Source organism: Melopsittacus undulatus, chromosome 16 (genome assembly GCF_012275295.1).
Source record: "Melopsittacus undulatus isolate bMelUnd1 chromosome 16, bMelUnd1.mat.Z, whole genome shotgun sequence".
In the NCBI taxonomy this organism is placed as follows: Eukaryota; Metazoa; Chordata; class Aves; order Psittaciformes; family Psittaculidae; genus Melopsittacus; species Melopsittacus undulatus.
Window position 1 is genome coordinate 3441668 of NC_047542.1, and position 18043 is coordinate 3459710.

At 47.7% G+C, this 18043-nt stretch overlaps 1 protein-coding gene across 1 annotated transcript; it reads left to right on the forward strand.

The window, feature by feature from the left end:
• The first annotated feature begins 6271 nt into the window (after positions 1–6271).
• USP49 (ubiquitin specific peptidase 49) lies at positions 6272–14503 on the forward strand. Its single transcript, XM_034069813.1, has 6 exons — positions 6272–6391; positions 7227–8637; positions 10404–10608; positions 12095–12203; positions 12956–13161; positions 13924–14503. Exons 2-6 carry the CDS (start codon positions 7255–7257, stop codon positions 14112–14114), a joined length of 2094 nt encoding a protein of 697 aa, XP_033925704.1. The 5' UTR covers positions 6272–6391; positions 7227–7254; the 3' UTR covers positions 14115–14503.
• Positions 14504–18043: the final 3540 nt, after the last annotated feature.

The following is an 18043-nucleotide window of genomic DNA, read 5'->3' on the forward strand; positions in this document are numbered from 1 at the left end:
AGTGAGTGCCCCTTTTATATGGTGTATCCAGTTGTGTTTCCCAGCTTATTAACACTTCCAAAAGCCAGAAACAAAAGCTGGGAAGCATATGAAAAGAAAGGAGAGGGAGAATTTTATGTATTGCCATAAAGGAAGAAACATTAACTTCTGGAAAGCCCTGAACTGAGAAGTATATAGCATTTTAATGATGCTTTTTAACACCCAGGGCTGTTACATTGTAACTTCCCACATTCCCAGGGAATTGCAGGACGTGCATCTTTTTGTTTGCTTGGTGTATGGTGGCCCTAAGGAATAAATAGGATGCACATGGAAAAGGTGAAAACTGAGATAGGTGGGGGCTCTACCTGGGCCTTCAGTCGCTTGGTTTTATTCATCTCTTGCACTTAGATGAGAAACAGGGAGTTTGGCTTAATAAGAATTAATAAGAATGCTTCATCTTTAATGTACGTCCAAACCATCCGAGTTTAAACATGGACATCTGGAGAGCGTGGATGGCAGCACAAATAACCTCCTGGCTGCTTCCTGAGGGGGCTGGATGGAAATGCTTTGTGAACTGAAGGATTTCCCCTTCTCTTTGCCCTTCCATGATTATCTTCAACCCCTAAACTGCCGGCTCCATTCCTCATGACAGCTGAACTGGCTCTCGTTTGAAGAGGATCTTCATCAGGAAGGAATGTGGATAGAAGACAGATGCACATTTGCAACTCTTTGTTGGCCTGTTGGAAGTCTGAGTTCCTGCTCTTGGAGGATGCCAAGTCTTGGGGTGTAGTCATACATTTATTCTAGGCCCTAAATGTGTTTGAACCAAAGGAAAGGAGTTTGGTGGGGGTTTGTTGGAGTTTGCCAGCAAGCCTCTGGTGAAGAGAGTGTGTATCTGCAGAGAGGTGGTCGTGTAGCTAAGCTTTCCCTTCCTCATGTGTTATGGAAGCGGGATGTTAACGTCTCTGGTTTGGTAGGTTTGGGACATATCCGTCTCTATAAACGGGAGGCAAACGCTTGTCTTGTCCCAGCTATCCCCCTACATCCATGTGAACAGAACTCCATAGGGAGGATGCTCAATGCCGGTGGGTGGGTTGGTGTTAGGGACACATGGGAGCCCTTTGAAGCCTTCTTCTCTTTGCTGTGGAGTGTGGCGTGTTGGGAGCTCAAAGCAGTGTCTGTGCCCTTCCTTGGGCTGTAAAATGAGCTCTGGACCAGTATCCACCAACTTCAGCTTCCCAAGATGATGCCGACAACAGAGTCCTGCAGAAGTCGTGTTCTCTCCCACCAAAGATGCCAGTGCAGGAAACAGGAATTTCTTCCTCCTCCTGCTTTGGGATTTCTGGGCTTGGTTTTGGGCTTGGTTGTGGGGTTTCTTTTTGCAATCATTGGATCTTTCATTGCAAACTGATGCCTGAGCTTCCAGTTTTGAGCCTAGAGCACATTTTTACAGCACGCTGCGAGCTCCCAGGAACAGTTTCACGTTGACATCGTTATAATTAACTTAAAGGAGTTAATAAACCAGAACTCGCTGTGGAAGTTGGCAGGGAAGTCACATTTTCGTCAAGCTCCCTTGTGATTATAGCTTGGGAGCTGGAACAGCATAAGGGGGTGGGAGGATGTCCTCCGGTGCTTGTATGGAGTGGCTGGAACCAGTGGAAGTCCTTTGAGCTTGCTGTGATTCCCACAGGACACCAGCCAGCTTCCAGGGGAGATGCTGTGGAATTCTGCTTTGGATCAAGGTGGGAGGTTTGTGTGTGTTGGGATGAGGAGGGTGATGCTGGCCGGGAGGGAGATGGGAGCAGTGACTGTTGCTGCTGTCATAGCTCATGTCTCCTCTCTTGTCATCTGCCTTTTAAGCTGGGGTTAATTCATGGATTCACAGGAGCTGTTTAATTCATTGCTTTGCTGCCTCTTCAATGAAACACTGAATCCTGACTCATCCCTGACTCTTCCTCCAGTGTTTTCCCTTTTCCCCTCCCTTTGTCAGCTGTGTTAATTTGCCTGTAACTGACATGATGGGATGTCAGCCTGAACAGGAGGAATCCAGCAACAGGAGGGTTGGAAGCTGACAATTCCAAGGAAATATGCTTTCAGAATAACTGAGAAAGTCTTCAGGGCTCTTGTTACCCTTTGGAGATGCAATTTGGAAGCCTGGAAGGGTTTGAACTAGAGGAGTGAAGGGAGAAACCCATTCCTGCCCAAGCAAGCTGATGGCTCTGGGAGAAAGAAAAGCAGAAAGAGCTTCTTACATGGTTTCCTGGGTGTTTTCCTTGCTCCATGGTCCAGAACTTGAGTAGTTCTGGACCATGCAGTGGTACATGAGTGGCCCAGTGTAAGGATACAGGATACCTGCTCAGGTGATGTGCTGGTGGAACTCATTCCTTCACGCAGCCATTCCTCTTCTCTATGGAGGTATCAATAATGGGAGGTTTTGTGTTTGACAAAGCTTGGAGAGGCAGATGCAGGTTTGCTGTGTGGACACAGAAGGTTCTTGCTGGCAGAGGAGCACCAAGGTCTTGAGCAGGAGCTTTTTGTTCCCATCTTCCGCACAGCTCCGATTGTGTGTTTTCATTAGGCAGCTGGTTGAGGAATTGGTTCCTCACAAAGGGGTGGGTTAAATCATCAAAGGAATACAGTTCTTGAGTAGTTGGATGTGATTTTTAGCTATCAGAGTCTCTCTGATATCTCTTTATCTGCTTTTGGGAGTGTTTGCAGCAGGTAGAATCTCCCCAGCGCTGCTCCTAAATGGGGGGAGAGGGGAAGGTGTTTGGCTTTTTAAACCTATTTGCTCCAGTGCAGTAGGTTTCTATGGGGTCTGTACTTTGGATAGAAAGCAAGAACATCCAAGGGTGGTTTTCCCCAGCAGTGTTCTAAAACAAAAGGAGAAGGAAGATAAAAGGCAAGGATGCTCTAATGTGGCACGGATGAGGTGTTTCCCTTTTGGCACCCCCAGGAGAGGGCTGAAGGTGTGAATGAAAGAACCCTTCAGGCTGAGCCTCCCTCCTGCCCTTAGAGCTGATTTCCAGGCTGCAGCTACAGGAGTTTGGGTCAGCACCAAAGACTTTTCCTTGTTCTGGAATCAACTCTTGGACAAATGAAAGGCACTTCCAGTGTCCTCAGCTGTACATCCAGCACCTTTCCTGGTCCCTGAACTTCCCTCTTGGCTTCACGCATGTTTCTTTAGGAGAAGAAAGTAGCAAAGTGTCGACAGATCTGTGCAGATGTCTTTAATCAGCTCCAAAATGTGTCAGAATGGCACAAAGAAGCATAATAAAGGCATGTGTTTTATTTTAACACTCTCTCAGGGTCAAGAGCCAAATTGTTTCGGCTGCGTTTGGTTCTTGAAGCTGTTACAGGCTCTTGCCAGAAGTTTTTCCATTATGAGCCATGCAAGAACAGAAAGTAGGGTTTGACCCAGTGTTTAAATCCTGTGATTTGCAAGGTGAGAGCTTTTCAACTGGTCTCTAAACCATTGCTGGCTAAACCTGTGTCCTTAGTTTCCTTTTATTTCCTATTACTTTACACCAGGTTTAACCCATCTTTAGTTGCATTGCAGTGCAGCTCCAAGCAGCTTCTCCATGCAGAGCAGTTAAGTTGTTCCTCCTGCCCTCTTTTCCTTCCCCCATCCCTTATCTGGGAAAGGAAAGTCTTAAGTAAGTGAGAAAGGAGAAGTTTATAGCTGTTGCTTAAAATGAGACCTACCCTGATGGAAAGGAAGAATTGTAAACCCAAGAAAGAACCTGGAATACTGGAATTGCAAGAGAAGGTTCAGTTTGTTTGCTTCCAGACAAGCATAAGGTGTTAATTCTCCATCCTTAAACTCCCTTGTTGTTCATGGCTTCTGACAGCAACCACATGAAGTTGTGCTCACTCCTTGCAGTATCTTGAATGGCTCCAGCCCTGTAATCTCTGGGAGGTTTGTTTCCCCTTTGTGTGCCTGTTTACAGGTTCTGACTCATCTCTGGGCTCTCCTTTCATCCTTGCTTTGTCATTTCTCCTGGCAGGGAGTTCTCTCTATTCTCCCTACTAGGTTGGGACAAGCTGTTTGTTTCCCTATGGAAAAGAGAGGAACAGATTTAGTTCATCATGTGCATGTTCCCTGTTTGCAGCAGGATGGCAGGGCTGACCCTGAGGCACCCCAGCTGCCCTTAGTACCTGTGGTGCACGATGTGGGAGAGCCAGTTTTACTGATGGGTGAGTGATGCAGATGCCCCACAGCCAACCCCACTGATGCCAAACAGGTTTCCTCTTGTTTGAAGAAGCTGAAAAGAGCTATCACTGAAGTGGTTTGGGTTAAGTAAATGCTGTTTCTCACCTGGGTGTATATGGTATTAAGGCTTAGATTTGCAAGGGAAGTATCCATAATCCATAGCTACCTAAAGAGAAACAGGTAGGGAACATCACAGGCAGCATCAAAGATGCTTTTGTGCTGAGAATTACCAAACTAAGGTGTAACAAAGCTGCTTTGTTAACCCACCACCACTCTTAAAAAGCTCTTTTCCTCTTCAAACAGGAAATCTTGCTGGCCCACACAGGAAAAGCAAAAGCAGTTGACAAAGGGCTTGTGATTTATATACTGACAGCCTACTTCATTGTTAAACATGATTCTTTAATGCACTGGGTCTGGTGTGTGATTGATTTCCTTGTAGCCTGTTACCCAGCTGAAACCAGCAACCTATCGGCACTGGAACCTGGAGATGAATTCAGTGTGCTTGGAACATGCTGGCTCCTGAGCCCCTGCAGGGCTGCTGGGTGACCTCCCTTGGCTTTGAGTTCATCAACCTCTAGGAAATGGGATTCCAAAGGCCCAGGTTTTGTTCCACGGCACAAATCTCAGCTCTCCCAGTGAGATTCAAGGGTTAAATCCCCAACCCTGTCGCATATGGCAGTGAGCAGAATCACAGATGTTGATGATACAACATAATTAGTATTCTTTTATGTAAATGAAGGCTGTCAATGTTACCATAGTGTCTCTACTCGTTCAAGCTGGAATCTGTGCTCCTTGGTCTCACCGAGGCTAGATGGGATTATTCCACTGTTTTCTAGCAAGACCTGAGCACAGAAAAAGACAGGAGCAAAAGGAGAGGATAAGAAAGCTCAGGGAGCAAGGTGAGAGGGAGGTGGGAAGGGATGGGTCCAACTTGGAGACCAGATCAGCCCTTTGTTTAGTGTGGGATTTCCAGAAGCGCCTTTCCAGGCATGAGGATTTGTGCAGGGATGGACTCGGCCCAAAGGAGAGGTGCGGAGCTGCTTGAGCTGCTCCAGATAACCAGCTGCAAGGGTTCTTTGGACACTGTGGATCACTCCATGGTGAGCAGTTCTGAAGTGGTTGCTTGTGCTTTAATCCGAAGTCTAGAGGAGCTTTGAGTTTTCCTTAACAGATCCCATCTTTAGCGACAATGTCACTGGAAGAGGATAGGAATTCAGGTAAATCTGCGTGATTTGGGGGCCACTAAGGACAGGTTTGCTTGGCCTGGTCACATAGAGGCTCCAGAGCTGTCTCTGGGGAAGCCACAGCCTCCGTTGTGTTAAACTTTGCTCCTGGTAGAGTGATTCCTTCTAACTGTGTATTCCATGTGCCGGCTCCGACGCTCTCTGCCACATCTGCAACCACTTTGTGCCTGTTCTCGCTGTCTCTCCTGTCAGTGCTCTGTGTTGTGTTCAAGCTGTAGGTAAGTGAGTTCATTTAGTCTTTCTTGGGTTATTACAACAGATACGGGTTTGCAATCGGTTCTGCCTTGGGCAAAACACAGGTTTTTCCTATCTCTCTTTCCCCCTCAATTCTTTGTTGCAGTTCACACTTAACACCAATTCATTGCTTCATTTCTATTGTTTGATACTGGGTATTTCAGGACAGCTTTTTTGCCTCCTTTCCCCCCATCTCCTCCCTCCTGCTTTCACCAAGTCAGCACTGAAGCCAGCGCAGGAGGTGCAGTGTGTGCGCTCCATCTTTTTGAACTCCACATCTTCCCCCTGCCATATGTTGGGTCATCCGCTACAAAAGGCTGATGATGAAGAGGCTGCACGTGAGCAGCAGATTTCGAGATGATTACACAATGAAAGCAGAAGGATGGAATTCCACAGGGCCCCTTCCATTTGGGTTCCTCCGTGCGCTCCGGCTTGGACTTCCAGAGCATTCCGGTCTCTGTAATGAACGCGTTCTCTGCAGTAGCTCTTGCACCGAGGGGATTAATCCCGTTCCAAAGCATCCCTGCCAGCGCTCCCAGTTTGTTCCTGTGCATCACATGAATATCCTCTCTCTAGGGCTTTGAAGCGGAGCTGCCTTCCAATGAAGACTTAAGTAGTAATTGAAATCCCGAAGATCCACCAGGACTCCTCCGGCTGCCATGGGGATGTTCCGTGCCCAGGCTGCAGCGGCGCAGGGGGAAGGATGTTTGACCAGGACTCCGTGAGTAGCTGTGCCCTCATCTCTTTCCCTCGGATCAGAGCATTGGAGGGAGCACACAAAGACACCCCAGTGTCAGTTGTGCTCTTTGTACATCTGAGCATCTTCCCTAAAGCACATGGGTATGGGACACGGAGTAAAAGCTTTCTGCACCTTCTGCTTTGATTCCTCTTCAGTCACAGTGCAGTAAATCAGTTGCTGTCTCTCTTTCAGCCTGCTCCTGCAGACATGCACACCTGCAGATGTTCCGTTAGGTTCACTCTAGCCCCTTTCAGTTTGTGTTCCCTCCTGATGTTTTCTAAACGCTGGAACATTTGGGAGCTGTGGGAAAGGAGAGAATTCCAGGGTAGGAACAGAGAGCCTGTGGGCTTGCAAGTGCTCTGCTTATGACAATGATCTGGTGTTTCTGTGGCTTCTGCAAGGAGTTTGTAACCTCAGCCTGGTCCTGACGACACACGTTCCCATTCCAAATTCATTTTGCATGTATCAGTTTCAAGAGGGCAGCTAAAGATCAAGCGTGTGTGTGGACTGAATGAGTCTTCTTCTCCTTGGAAGTGAGCCATTCAGGTTGGGTGAGGCGTGCTGGCAGCTGGCTGGGCTGTCCCTAGGAGACAGATAGACAGTTGTAGGCTCTAGACCTTGTCAGTCTGGTCTCTTTGGCTGGTACTAATAACTGCCCACAGAAATAATGGAGTTGCTGGAGGGAAAACTGAGGTTGAGATTGACAAGGTTCAACATCTGTGTTTTTATAGGTCTTTACAGCTGGTAGGAAAGAGATGGTTTTAAACATGTGCCGTGGCTCTAAGCCCCTTTTCTCTCTGTCTTTTTGCCTTCCAAGGTCAAAGCAGCGAAGACTTCTGTGAGACATGGATAGATGCAAACATGTTGGGCGGCTACGACTCGCCCAGGACCACTCCATCCTGAACCCCCAGAAGTGGCACTGTGTGGACTGCCAGACCACAGAGTCCATCTGGGCCTGCCTCAAGTGCTCCCACGTGGCCTGCGGGAGGTACATCGAGGAGCATGCACTTAAACACTTTGAAGAAACCCGGCATCCGTTGGCAATGGAAGTGAATGATCTGTATGTCTTCTGTTACCTCTGTGAGGATTATGTCCTGAACGATAACCCGGAGGGTGATTTGAAGCTGCTCAGAAGTTCCCTGTCAGCGATTAGAAGTCAGAAGCATGACCCATCCACGAGGAGCGGCAGGACACTGCGGTCCATGGCGCTGGGAGAGGATGTGTGCAGCCATCAGAGGAGCCCTCAGGGCCAGTCTCAGATGCTCACAGCCCTCTGGCACAGGCGCCAGGCCCTGCTGGCCAAGGCGCTGCGGACCTGGTTCGAGAAGAGCTCCAGGGGCCAGCGAAAGCTGAGGGAGAAGAAGCAAAGGGAAGAGATGGAGAAGAAGAAGGAGGCAGCGAGACAGCGGCGACGGGAGATGAAGAGGCAGCTCCTGGAGGAGCTGGCGAACGCTCCTCCCAGGAAGAGCGCGAGGCTCTTGTCCCACGTGCACAGAGAGAGCTTGATCCCAAGGAAATTCCGGGACGTGGCCACTGCTTCCCCTGCCTCGAGGCAGGTGCAGAGCAGCAGATTCCGGCAGTTCTATTCCATCCGGCGCCAGCCGCTGATGACCCCTGGGGTGACGGGTCTGAGGAACCTGGGCAACACGTGTTACATGAATTCCATCCTGCAGGTGCTCAGTCACCTGCAGAAGTTCCGGGAGTGTTTCTTGACGCTGGATCTCTGTGAAACAGAAGGACTCTTAGCTAAAACTGTGAATGGCAAGGCCAGGATGCCTGGCAGGTTGGCAAATGGAGCTGCTGCTAACGAGTCAGGGAAGACTGACAAAGTGGGGTCGTATGGCACGCAGAGCTTGCCAGCTGGCTTAAATGGTGGCTCCTCCATAAGCAGGAGTTTAGAACTGATACAGCCCAAGGAACCGCGTTCAAAGCACATCTCCCTCTGTCACGAACTGCACACCCTCTTCAGAGTGATGTGGTCTGGCAAGTGGGCGCTCGTGTCCCCCTTTGCCATGCTGCACTCTGTGTGGAGCCTGATCCCGGCCTTCCGAGGGTACGACCAGCAGGATGCTCAGGAATTCCTCTGCGAGCTCTTGGATAAGGTACAGCAGGAGCTGGAGTCAGAAGGAACGAAGCGCAGGATCCTCATCCCTTTCTCGCAGAGGAAGCTCACCAAGCAGGTCCTGAAGGTGGTGAACACCATTTTTCATGGGCAGTTGCTTAGTCAGGTATGAAGCTGCTTTTGCACAGGCATCCATTCGAGCCCTTCATCCGAGCTCTGTTTCCTCAGGAGCCCCCAGATACGCGAGAGGAGTTGCTATGTGGGTTGTCAGCATTCTCCATCCTTGTCACGGGTATTGTAAACTCGGTTGACTGGAGCCACTTCGGAGTGGAATGTGCACAAGTACAGCAGCCTTTAGTTTTCAGTTTTTCCTGTGCTGTTTGAATGTCTTTGTAACTTGTTTTTTCCTCTACTGGTTTAGTTTCTGTGTCTAGAACGAACATGATGGAGGACAGAGAGGGCTTGTAACAAATAAGCTCTCTCTGACAGTTTGAGGGGTTCTCAGTGCTAGAGAGCATCCCCCTCATTAACCTTAACCTGCATGGTAAAGATAAGGTGCATTTCTCAAGTCAAAGCTTTTGGCTTTCAGGGCAGGGCTGCTTGAAGTCCTGGTTCATTTGAATCATCTCTGCAGTGTGTGAGCTTCTTGTGGACCTCTAAGCTCAATGTTCTTGGTTCTCTTGGCTCTGGGTGGTGGGGCTGATGTAGGTTCAGCAATAGGTCTCTTAATGTGAAGATACTCACAAATCAGTGTAATTGATCCACACCTGTGATACGCTATCAATAACTTCCCAGGCTATTTATTCTGCTTGTGTATGTGCTCTGTGTTTCATTTCAAACCCCTCTATGCGCAGGATTGCTTCCCTATCTTCTATCTACAAATCCATCATTAAGTTACTTCAAGTGCCTGAAGCTGCAAGGTTGGAAGCTGGTTTCTGGTGCATGATTCTCACAGTACCACAGGGTCTGACCAGATCTGCTCTCTGGTCTTATAGAATCAGGGAATAGTTAGGGTTGGAAAGGACCTTAAGATCACCCAGTTCCAACCCCCCTGCCATGGGCAGGGACACCTCACACTAAACCATGGCACCCAAGGCTCTGTCCAGCCTGGCCTTGAACACTGCCAGGGATGGAGCATTCACAACCTCCCTGGGCAACCCATTCCAGTGCCTCAGCACCCTCACAGTAAAGAGCTTCCTCCTTATATCCAATCTAAACTTCCCCTGCTTAAGTTTTAACCCATTACCCCTTGTCCTATCACTATATATAATGAAGAGTCCATCCCCAGCATCCCTGTAGCCCCCTCCAGATACTGGAAGGCTGCTATGAGGTCTCCACGCAGCCTTCTCCAGGCTGTTTGTTTTGTTGCTTCCTCAAGTTCTCACTTTCTGCCTCTGAGTTTAATTGAAAGCTTTTCTGCTCTTCTTACTTCTAATACTCTTGGGATGAGATGAGAAAATGAATGCATCTGAAATGTGGCCTTTCATGCTCTGTTCAGGAAAGATTCTATGTAGTTAGCAGGTAAAGCATTAAAGGAATTGCACACTTTGAGATACGTTAGCAAGGCAGAGAAACTGTGGAAAGATGATGGTGTGCTAAATGCTAACATGTACTTCTTGTAGTAGGAAACAGATCCAAGGTGCTTGTTACCAGCTGTAAATCAGTGTTATACCTGTCACAGTGTTCATCTGAGGAAGTGAAGCCCATAAACATGAACGTTAGCTCCATTTGGGGGGGGGATTGAGAAAGTAGTTTGAATGATTTGCTCAAGATTAGCTTTTAGACTGGAAATGAGTCATGTTTCTCTTGCCTCACAGATCATCCTGCCTGTGAAACTGCAACACCTTTGGGGCATAAACCTGCTCTTTAGATGTGACTGTAACTGCTGTCTGCAGGTGTACACGCACATAACTCTGTTTGTGTCATCCCCAGGTCACCTGCATAACGTGCAACTACAAATCCAACACTGTGGAGCCCTTTTGGGATCTTTCCCTGGAATTCCCCGAGCGCTATCACTCCATGGAGAAGGGGATTGTCCCTGTTCACCAGGCAGAGTGCATGCTGACAGAGATGTTGGCCAAGTTCACCGAGACCGAGGCACTGGAAGGGAGGATATACGCGTGCGACCAGTGCAACAGTAAGTGAGCTGCTGGTGCTGTCTGTACCATCTCTTTTTCCAGTTGAGAAGTTTCTGATGTGTGTTTGATATGTCTCAAAACAAATATTGTTATCTGCATGTATAGGAAAACTGCTCTTCCTTGCTGCTCGTGCCTTTTGTTTCCTCCTTCTGCTCCTTTGGGTACCAGTTTGGACCTGATACGTCATTTCTCTTGTCTCCACCAATAAGCAGCACAGTTTGCTAAGGTTTTACTGTGATCCTGCTCATGTTCTCCCCACTTGCCTTAAGAGGAGAAGGCAACCTCAAGAATTCTTTTGGGGTGAGAGAGGCTGGATTTAGGGACAGAAGAAGGAACCTTATCCCCTGTGGTTTGCTCATCTCTGACTGTAGGAAAGCTTTTCTAGCAAGTCATCTATATGCAGCTTGCTCTTGACTGAATCCTTTCACCAGAATCACAAATGCAGAGTTCTGTAGGTTCCAGCTCCCACCTCTCTGTAAGCACTTTGTCAAGAACCACTGAACTGATGCTATTTGGGCAGTCTCAGGTTAATGTAATACCTGTTAGATGGATGCACGTGTTTTGCTGCGCTCAGCTAGAAGATGACTTCTCTCTTCCTGTAGCAGGTCTGAGTGTAAGGTCATTATATACCTGAGAACAATTTTAGTTGTGTTATAACCATGCAGCTCAGCTACTCTGAGAAACTGGATTTGAAGTATTTTTCCATGCAGGTATCTATGGCAAATATTCATCCCCTTGGGAGGAAAACACCAATAATTTGACTTGCATTGCAACTAAGCAGCTGAAGCAGCAAATATTTGTAGAGATCTGTTCTGTGTCCACTCACAGATGTGTTACCAACCATCTTCACAGAGCATTAGGAAATAACCATTGACGAGATGTTCTTGAAACAAAGCCAAATGTGATGCGAGTAGGTTCAGGTTCACACGCTCTGTTCACAGAGCATTGATACGGATGAGTACGGCTTCATCTCAGCTCTGTTTTCCTGGATTCTTTGTGGAAGCCCAAACTGTGACTGTTCCTTCAGAGTGAAATGAGTAAGGGAATCTTAACCAGCTGCAAAAAGCCAGGGGAAGGCAACCAGCCTGCACCCAGGTGCCAGAAACTACTGGGGGCACTTGTCAGACGTGACGGAGGAGGAGCATCCCATCTGTTGTGAACTGGTGCAGTGAGGTGCAGAATCTAATTAACAGGTACATTTCTTACTGGGAGCTCTGGAGCCACCTGTCTTCCTCCTGGTACATTCATATGCTCAGTGTCCTGGAAAGAGTAATCCCTGGCAGGAGGAACCGTTTTCCTCTTCTCTTTTGGTTCAGAAGTGATTCCTGCTCTGTAAAGGAATTCACAGGCAATGTTGACTTGTGCATCCATCATTGAGTGCACATGAGCTGGAAGTGAAGAGCTCAGAATGTGCTCATTTCCCCTTCTGAAAGTGAATTACCCCCCAACAATCTTTGCCTTGGTGTTTTTCATTCTATTTGGTAGGCAAACGGCGAAAGTCTTCTCCTAAACCCCTTGTTCTGAGTGAAGCTAAGAAGCAGTTATTGATCTACAGACTACCTCAGGTCCTCCGGCTGCACCTTAAACGATTCAGGTGAGTGGGGCACACTGCATGGTGGCAGGCAGGAGACCTGGCTTCGGGACAGATGTGATACGTGTGGGCTCATAACCTCTCTGGTCAATGCATTTTAACCCAAACCAGAGAGGTGATTCCCTCTCAGAGTACATCTCACATTAGTCAGTAGCCTGTCTGTAGCGTGTTTTCTGCTTTGCACCCAATGTAATGTTATGTAAATGTTAATGCTGATTCCCTTGCATTGTACTCAACAGCAGTTGCCTGAGTTTGGAGGCAGCTTGAAAGAGTGGCTGTGAGATGGATGAGCTGATGAGCTGACTGAAAGATTTGTTGAAGCTGGAAGCCTGCACTAGTTAAATGCCAATATTATGGATGTACCCATTGAGTAAAGCAGAGCAGACAAAGCTCAAAATACTAGGAGCAGTTTCTGAAACGAATAGGCCATGCATTTGGGGGGGGGGGATGTTAAATTCTACCTGAGCATTTCAGCCCCTGTCTTGCTGTCACGGTGGTAGTTAGGCTTGCTTTGTGCTCAGCCCTTGCAAACCTCCGCAGTACCCTAATGTTAACGCATGGGCACCGGTGACAGAATGAGCTGTGTGCAGAGGATGACTGTAGGAGATGTTAGAGTGGAAACAGAAGGGAGGAATTACACACTGCCTGCTTGACCCCAGCACAGAAAGCTCTTCAGAGCTGTCGAGCAGCTTTTGTGTGCACCACAGGCGAGAAGCAGGATCCGGAGTCTTTGATTCGTGCCCTTGTGTTTGCAGGTGGTCTGAACGTAATCACCGCGAGAAGATTGGGGTCCATGTCCTCTTTGACCAGGTATTAAACATGGAACCTTACTGCTGCAGGGACTCTCTCTCCTCTCTTGACAAAGAGACCTTTGTCTATGACCTCTCCGCTGTGGTGATGCATCACGGGAAAGGGTTTGGCTCAGGACACTACACAGCATATTGCTACAACACAGAGGGAGGTGCGTGTGCCTTGTTACGGGGGAAACAGGTTCAAGAACCTCGTGTTTTGTTCCACAGACCTAGTGCATTGTAAAGCGTTCCGATCCAAGTTGGTTGGCATCAATATCCCAGCGTTTGGTACTTTGTTTCCCAGAATGGCTTCCCGGTGCCATGTTTGCTGGGTTCTTGCCTAAAGCCACAGATTGCTGTTCTTCGCTTCGCAGCCCTTCGGGATGCCTTTTAGTGCTTGCTGTTAACAGCATGAATGCTTCATTTTCTCATGCAGCGTAACTCCGTGGAGCTGCTCCAGCTGGGTGGCTTTTCTCAGTATCCTTGGGATGATGAGATAAACAGAAAGTGTTTTGAAGCTGGACAGGAACTATTCATGAGTAACATCCGCAGGGGTTTTGTGCCTTTCCAGCAGTCTCTCTCTGCAGCTGGATCAGTGTTGATTCTGCCTTCGGACTTGGGCAGAAAGAGCTACAAATTGCCTCTCTCCAGGGAATTTTTTCTTTTCCTAATGGAGCTTTTGGGTGATAATATAGAGTTGGTTAAATTACAGTTTGGTATTTCTGAACTCTGTTAATGGCACAGAAACAATCCTAATGTTTTCCAGATCAGGAGCTGTTTTCCAAAGCATCCGTAGAGGAAACGATAGAGATGCCTTTTCTCCTCCACTGCCCTTTTTCTCTGTGGATGTTCCCTCTGAACCATTCCAAAATGCATTCAGAAGGAGTTAACGCCTCCCTTACTAATCTCCTCTTTCTCACTTTGATTCCTAGGTTTTTGGGTCCACTGCAATGACTCCAAACTGAATGTATGTAGTGTGGAGGAGGTGTGCAAAACCCAGGCCTACATTCTGTTTTACACTCAAAGAACAGTGCAGGACAAAGCAAGAATCTCAGAAAAACAACTCCAAGCTCAGGTGCCATCCAGACACAGTGATAAGGACAGAAGATTGACATTCCCATGATGGGTTGCTCCATGACTCAACCAACAGCCTCCGTTTCCTTTACAGCCATTGGCATTCACATCTTTCCTCTTGGTAGGAAAAAAAGGCTCGCTGCAGGAAGGGGATCAGCTCTTGACGTTGGCCACCCAGGGTCTGGAAAAGCCTGTGGAGCTGTGCTGTTCTGACACGTAAGGTTGCAGTCAGAGTCTTGTTTAGAAAGCATCTTGTCGGTCAGTATGCTCCCAGAATGAGATGGGAAGGTTTGATGCTGTGTATCTCAAAAGGGGTTTGGGTAAGGATACTGAAGCATTCAGCTGGCTTCAAAAACCTTCAGTACCTGGTAATGCTGATAAAACTGCAGCAGGAACAGGTACAGTCCCCTCCCCTTCAGTTGCTGTTCGCATTGCCAAGGTTTGAAACGCAGATCCCCAGGTATTTGTTGGGACAGTTGTTGGATAGATGCTATTAACGGCCCTCAGAGCTGTTCTTGCTAGAGAAACGTTAACTGTTCTTCAACCAGGGATAACACTGCCCAGGGCCTCAGCAATCTCTGGGATACCAAGTTCTTTGCCGTCCGTTGAGGGCAAACCCATGGTGGGCAAGCTTTGCCTGCAGCTCTTCTCCTCTGTGTGTGGGGCTGTGTGCACCCTCGACGGTTTGTTCTCCGGGCTGAACTGAACCGGCAGCTAAATCCACAAGGAATGTGATTTGAAACAGTTCTGCTCCGGGAAAAAGTCTGTTTAAAACACAAAACTCACCCATAAACCAGGAATGTAGCAGTGTGTCAAATCTGTTTACAGTGGCAGCAAAAGCAAAGCCTGTGCTGCAGGCTTCTGCTGGCATAGCTTGGTCATCAGGATGACAGAGGAGCCTGAGCCCTGGCTGTGACAGCAGAAGCGGGTGGCATGGAGGCATCTTACACTGGCAAAGCAGCACTTTCCTACAAGCATGGTGTGTTTTCCTTAGGGGAACAGGGTGGTGGTGAGACCACAACAGGGAGAGGTTGCTGCTATTGCTCCTCTAAGGGAATGCCCATGGATTGCAGTTGTCACACAAAGGAGGCTGTGCAGCCTGCGCCGTCTTTGTTTCTGCTGGGCCATAAAGGGAAGGAATGTACTTCAATGTCCAATTCCACGTTGGGTATGAAAGGCTACGAAAATGTCTGTATCTGTGATCGTCTTGGGTTTGGAATTCTGTGGAAACACAGGGCCTTAGCTGACTATTGACAGTCACTTCTCAGCCTACAGTTGCGCCTCAGGTGTGTTTTTCTAAGTTGGGGTTTGGCGGTTCATGTTTCATGTTCAAACCTGAATCCTCTATAGGGAGACATGATGTCTGTCAGTCTTCATGGTCTGGGGGGGGAGTTAAAGGTGAAATAACCTCAAATACGAGTTTCTTTAAAAAAAACAGTTCCATTTTCAGGTAGGGAAGTTATGAGAGTGTTTCTCTTCCTCCCTCTTTTCCGTTCTTACCGGTATTTGCCCATCACACATACCCTGACAACCTTATGGTGGTGGTGGAGGGGGGAAGAGGTAAGTCTCCCAAACACTGTTCCTCCAGTTCCACTGCCACTACTGTGACTGTTCTGTCCTATGGGCACATTGGTCTGTGGTGCTGTGGCTGCTGTTCCTCGCTGCAGCCATACAGAGGTGAGCACAGCGAGCAGAGCACAGTGTGGTGCCAGGGCTGTGTCCTTGAGGTTCTCCATTTCCCGTGTGTCTGAGCAACGTGCTGCTTTTTGAGTCACCAAAACCTGTCTTTTTTGGCAATTCGGTCCCATTTTGACATCATAGACTCGAATTCTATTGGGAACAAGACAGTTTTAAACCAGTTCCCATAGGACTCTGTCAGAAGTTGTAGTTCTGGTTCTGTAGATGTAGCAGCGTCTGGAGGGATTTCAGTGAATGTCTTTGTATCCTTGTATTTGCTCGGTAGGGAATTTACTACCAGTGAATAAAATGCAAGAGGCTAAATTGAGACCCAATAGAAGCAATTGTGGCTGCTGACTGCAGGGGAGGCTGAGTTGGCTTCAGCACAGGTAGAGGTTGACATTCCTGGAAGAATCAGCATCTTGGGATTATCAGACACATGATGGGTTCTTTCCTAGAGCTCTGGGAATGCTATGTGTCAAAAAGAGAATTCAAGGGAAAAACAGTGCTCAAAATCACCTTTTTCATCTTAGAGGTGGAAAGGAAAACTGGTATTTTTCCCATGCATCCATCCTTCCAGGCCTGTCCGCTCTTAAATACAAGGACTATATTCTCCTAAGTGGCACTCACAGTTTACTGTGGCTACCAAATGCGTGTTCCCTCTGAATTCCTCAGTCCTGTGTGTGTCAAACTCAACAGGAAAGCAAACCTTAGTGCAGCATCCATTGATCCTGCAGGGAGCTGAGGCTCCTGCTGTGATGCTCATCTTTTGACTGAGTGTTTGGCTTCAAGACTTGAATTCAGTTGTCACACACGTTTGGTAGCAATTGCTGATCACACCTTTTGATGTGAGTGGCCTCTCCATGTGAATCAGCTTGGCTGTGCTGAGATGCGGGGATGCTGCAGTCAGAAAGTGATTGCCCTGATAGGGAAGGAATGAATTTATACTTCAAAGGACCTAAACTTGCTTTTTCCAACACTGTGAGGTTTCTGTAATATTCAGCTTTTATTTGGAAGCGAGAGCGTATAGCATGTTTTATGCTGTTTGGTTTATATTTGTCTACTGCAGGCTTCTTTATATAAGCATAGCCCAGTGCTCCCTCCGTGGTGGACACTGTTTTATAGTGTCCTGCTCGCCAGAAACTCGGATTGGAAGTTACCTCTCTACATCACTAAGATGAAGATACTGTATCATTAGCCTGTAAAGCAAACTTCATCCCTCCTCGAATGGTACAGCTTCAAATCCTGATGATAGGTTGATGTGTATTAGAATAACTCCAGGTTTAGGCTCTGCTCTTGCAAATACACAGGCAGGTGATGTGACTTGACTGGAGTCAGTGATTGCAGCCATGAGTTCCAAGCTGAGTGTCTGCAACACAAAAACCTTGCTTTTGGTACAGCTGGGAGCAGAATTGGTTTCTCTTTGCACTGGGATTTCCTGGCCTGGGGTTCCAGTCCTGTAGCAAGGAGTCATTTGCCTTGGGGGATGCTCAGAGCACATGTAAAGGTGCAGGGAGCCTTTGAATGCTGGCAGACAGGCTTGGGAGGAGCAGCTGTTGGGACAGAACTGTTCCCAGCATATCCTTATTGCATCCAACTTGTGAGTAAATTGGCATTCCTTAATGTTATTAGGAATGGAGACTCTTAATGTATCCATGGCCAGGCGTGATACAGCATCTGCTGTCATTGATGGAAACCACTTTATCTTAACTAACTATTCTGCTAGCAAGTCCATTAGAGATTGGCCTTCCTGTTACCCTCTATTGCCTGCATGGCCACGTTCAGCTATGCACACTGCAAAACCAGTCCCTCTGCGAAGCACTGAAAATACCCTCCTTTCCCTCCCACCTCATTAGTTCTGACCAGAGCAATTCTATGGTCTGGCTTTGACATCATTAAAGTGAGGCAGCAAATGGAGAACTCTATAAAGGAGAGACAGGGAGATGAGTTTTCCCTGCCAGTACAGATGGGTGAACTAAGTTTGTATGATTCCTTAGATTTGGTGCCTTGGATCCAATAACATTTTGCATGGGACAGAAGCCTTGGGAAATAAATCAGGAATTCCCCTCTCTGAAGCAGCAGACAGGCTTGTGTGGTTTCACAAGTCCTCAGCAGCACTGACAAGCTCAGAAAGGAGGATGTGAGTGCTACATGTCTGAACTGTGTATATTTGTACCCCTTCAAATAACAGCTTATGCAAAAGTGGATAGATTTGGCTTTTTAGATAAGAGCTCCCATTGTCCTGGCAGTGCTTGCACAGGTTTCCTCTTAGCAGCCTGGCAAATGCTTCCACACATGAGC

Excerpts from the sequence above, each read along its gene's own strand:
- USP49 (XM_034069813.1), top strand. The coding sequence starts at position 7,255 with ATGGATAGATGCAAACATGTTGGGCGGCTACGACTCGCCCAGGACCAC. Across the intron at positions 10,609-12,094 it reads CGCGTGCGACCAGTGCAACA|GCAAACGGCGAAAGTCTTCT; the intron begins GTAAGTGAGCTG and ends TCTATTTGGTAG. Across the intron at positions 12,204-12,955 it reads CTGCACCTTAAACGATTCAG|GTGGTCTGAACGTAATCACC; the intron begins GTGAGTGGGGCA and ends TTGTGTTTGCAG.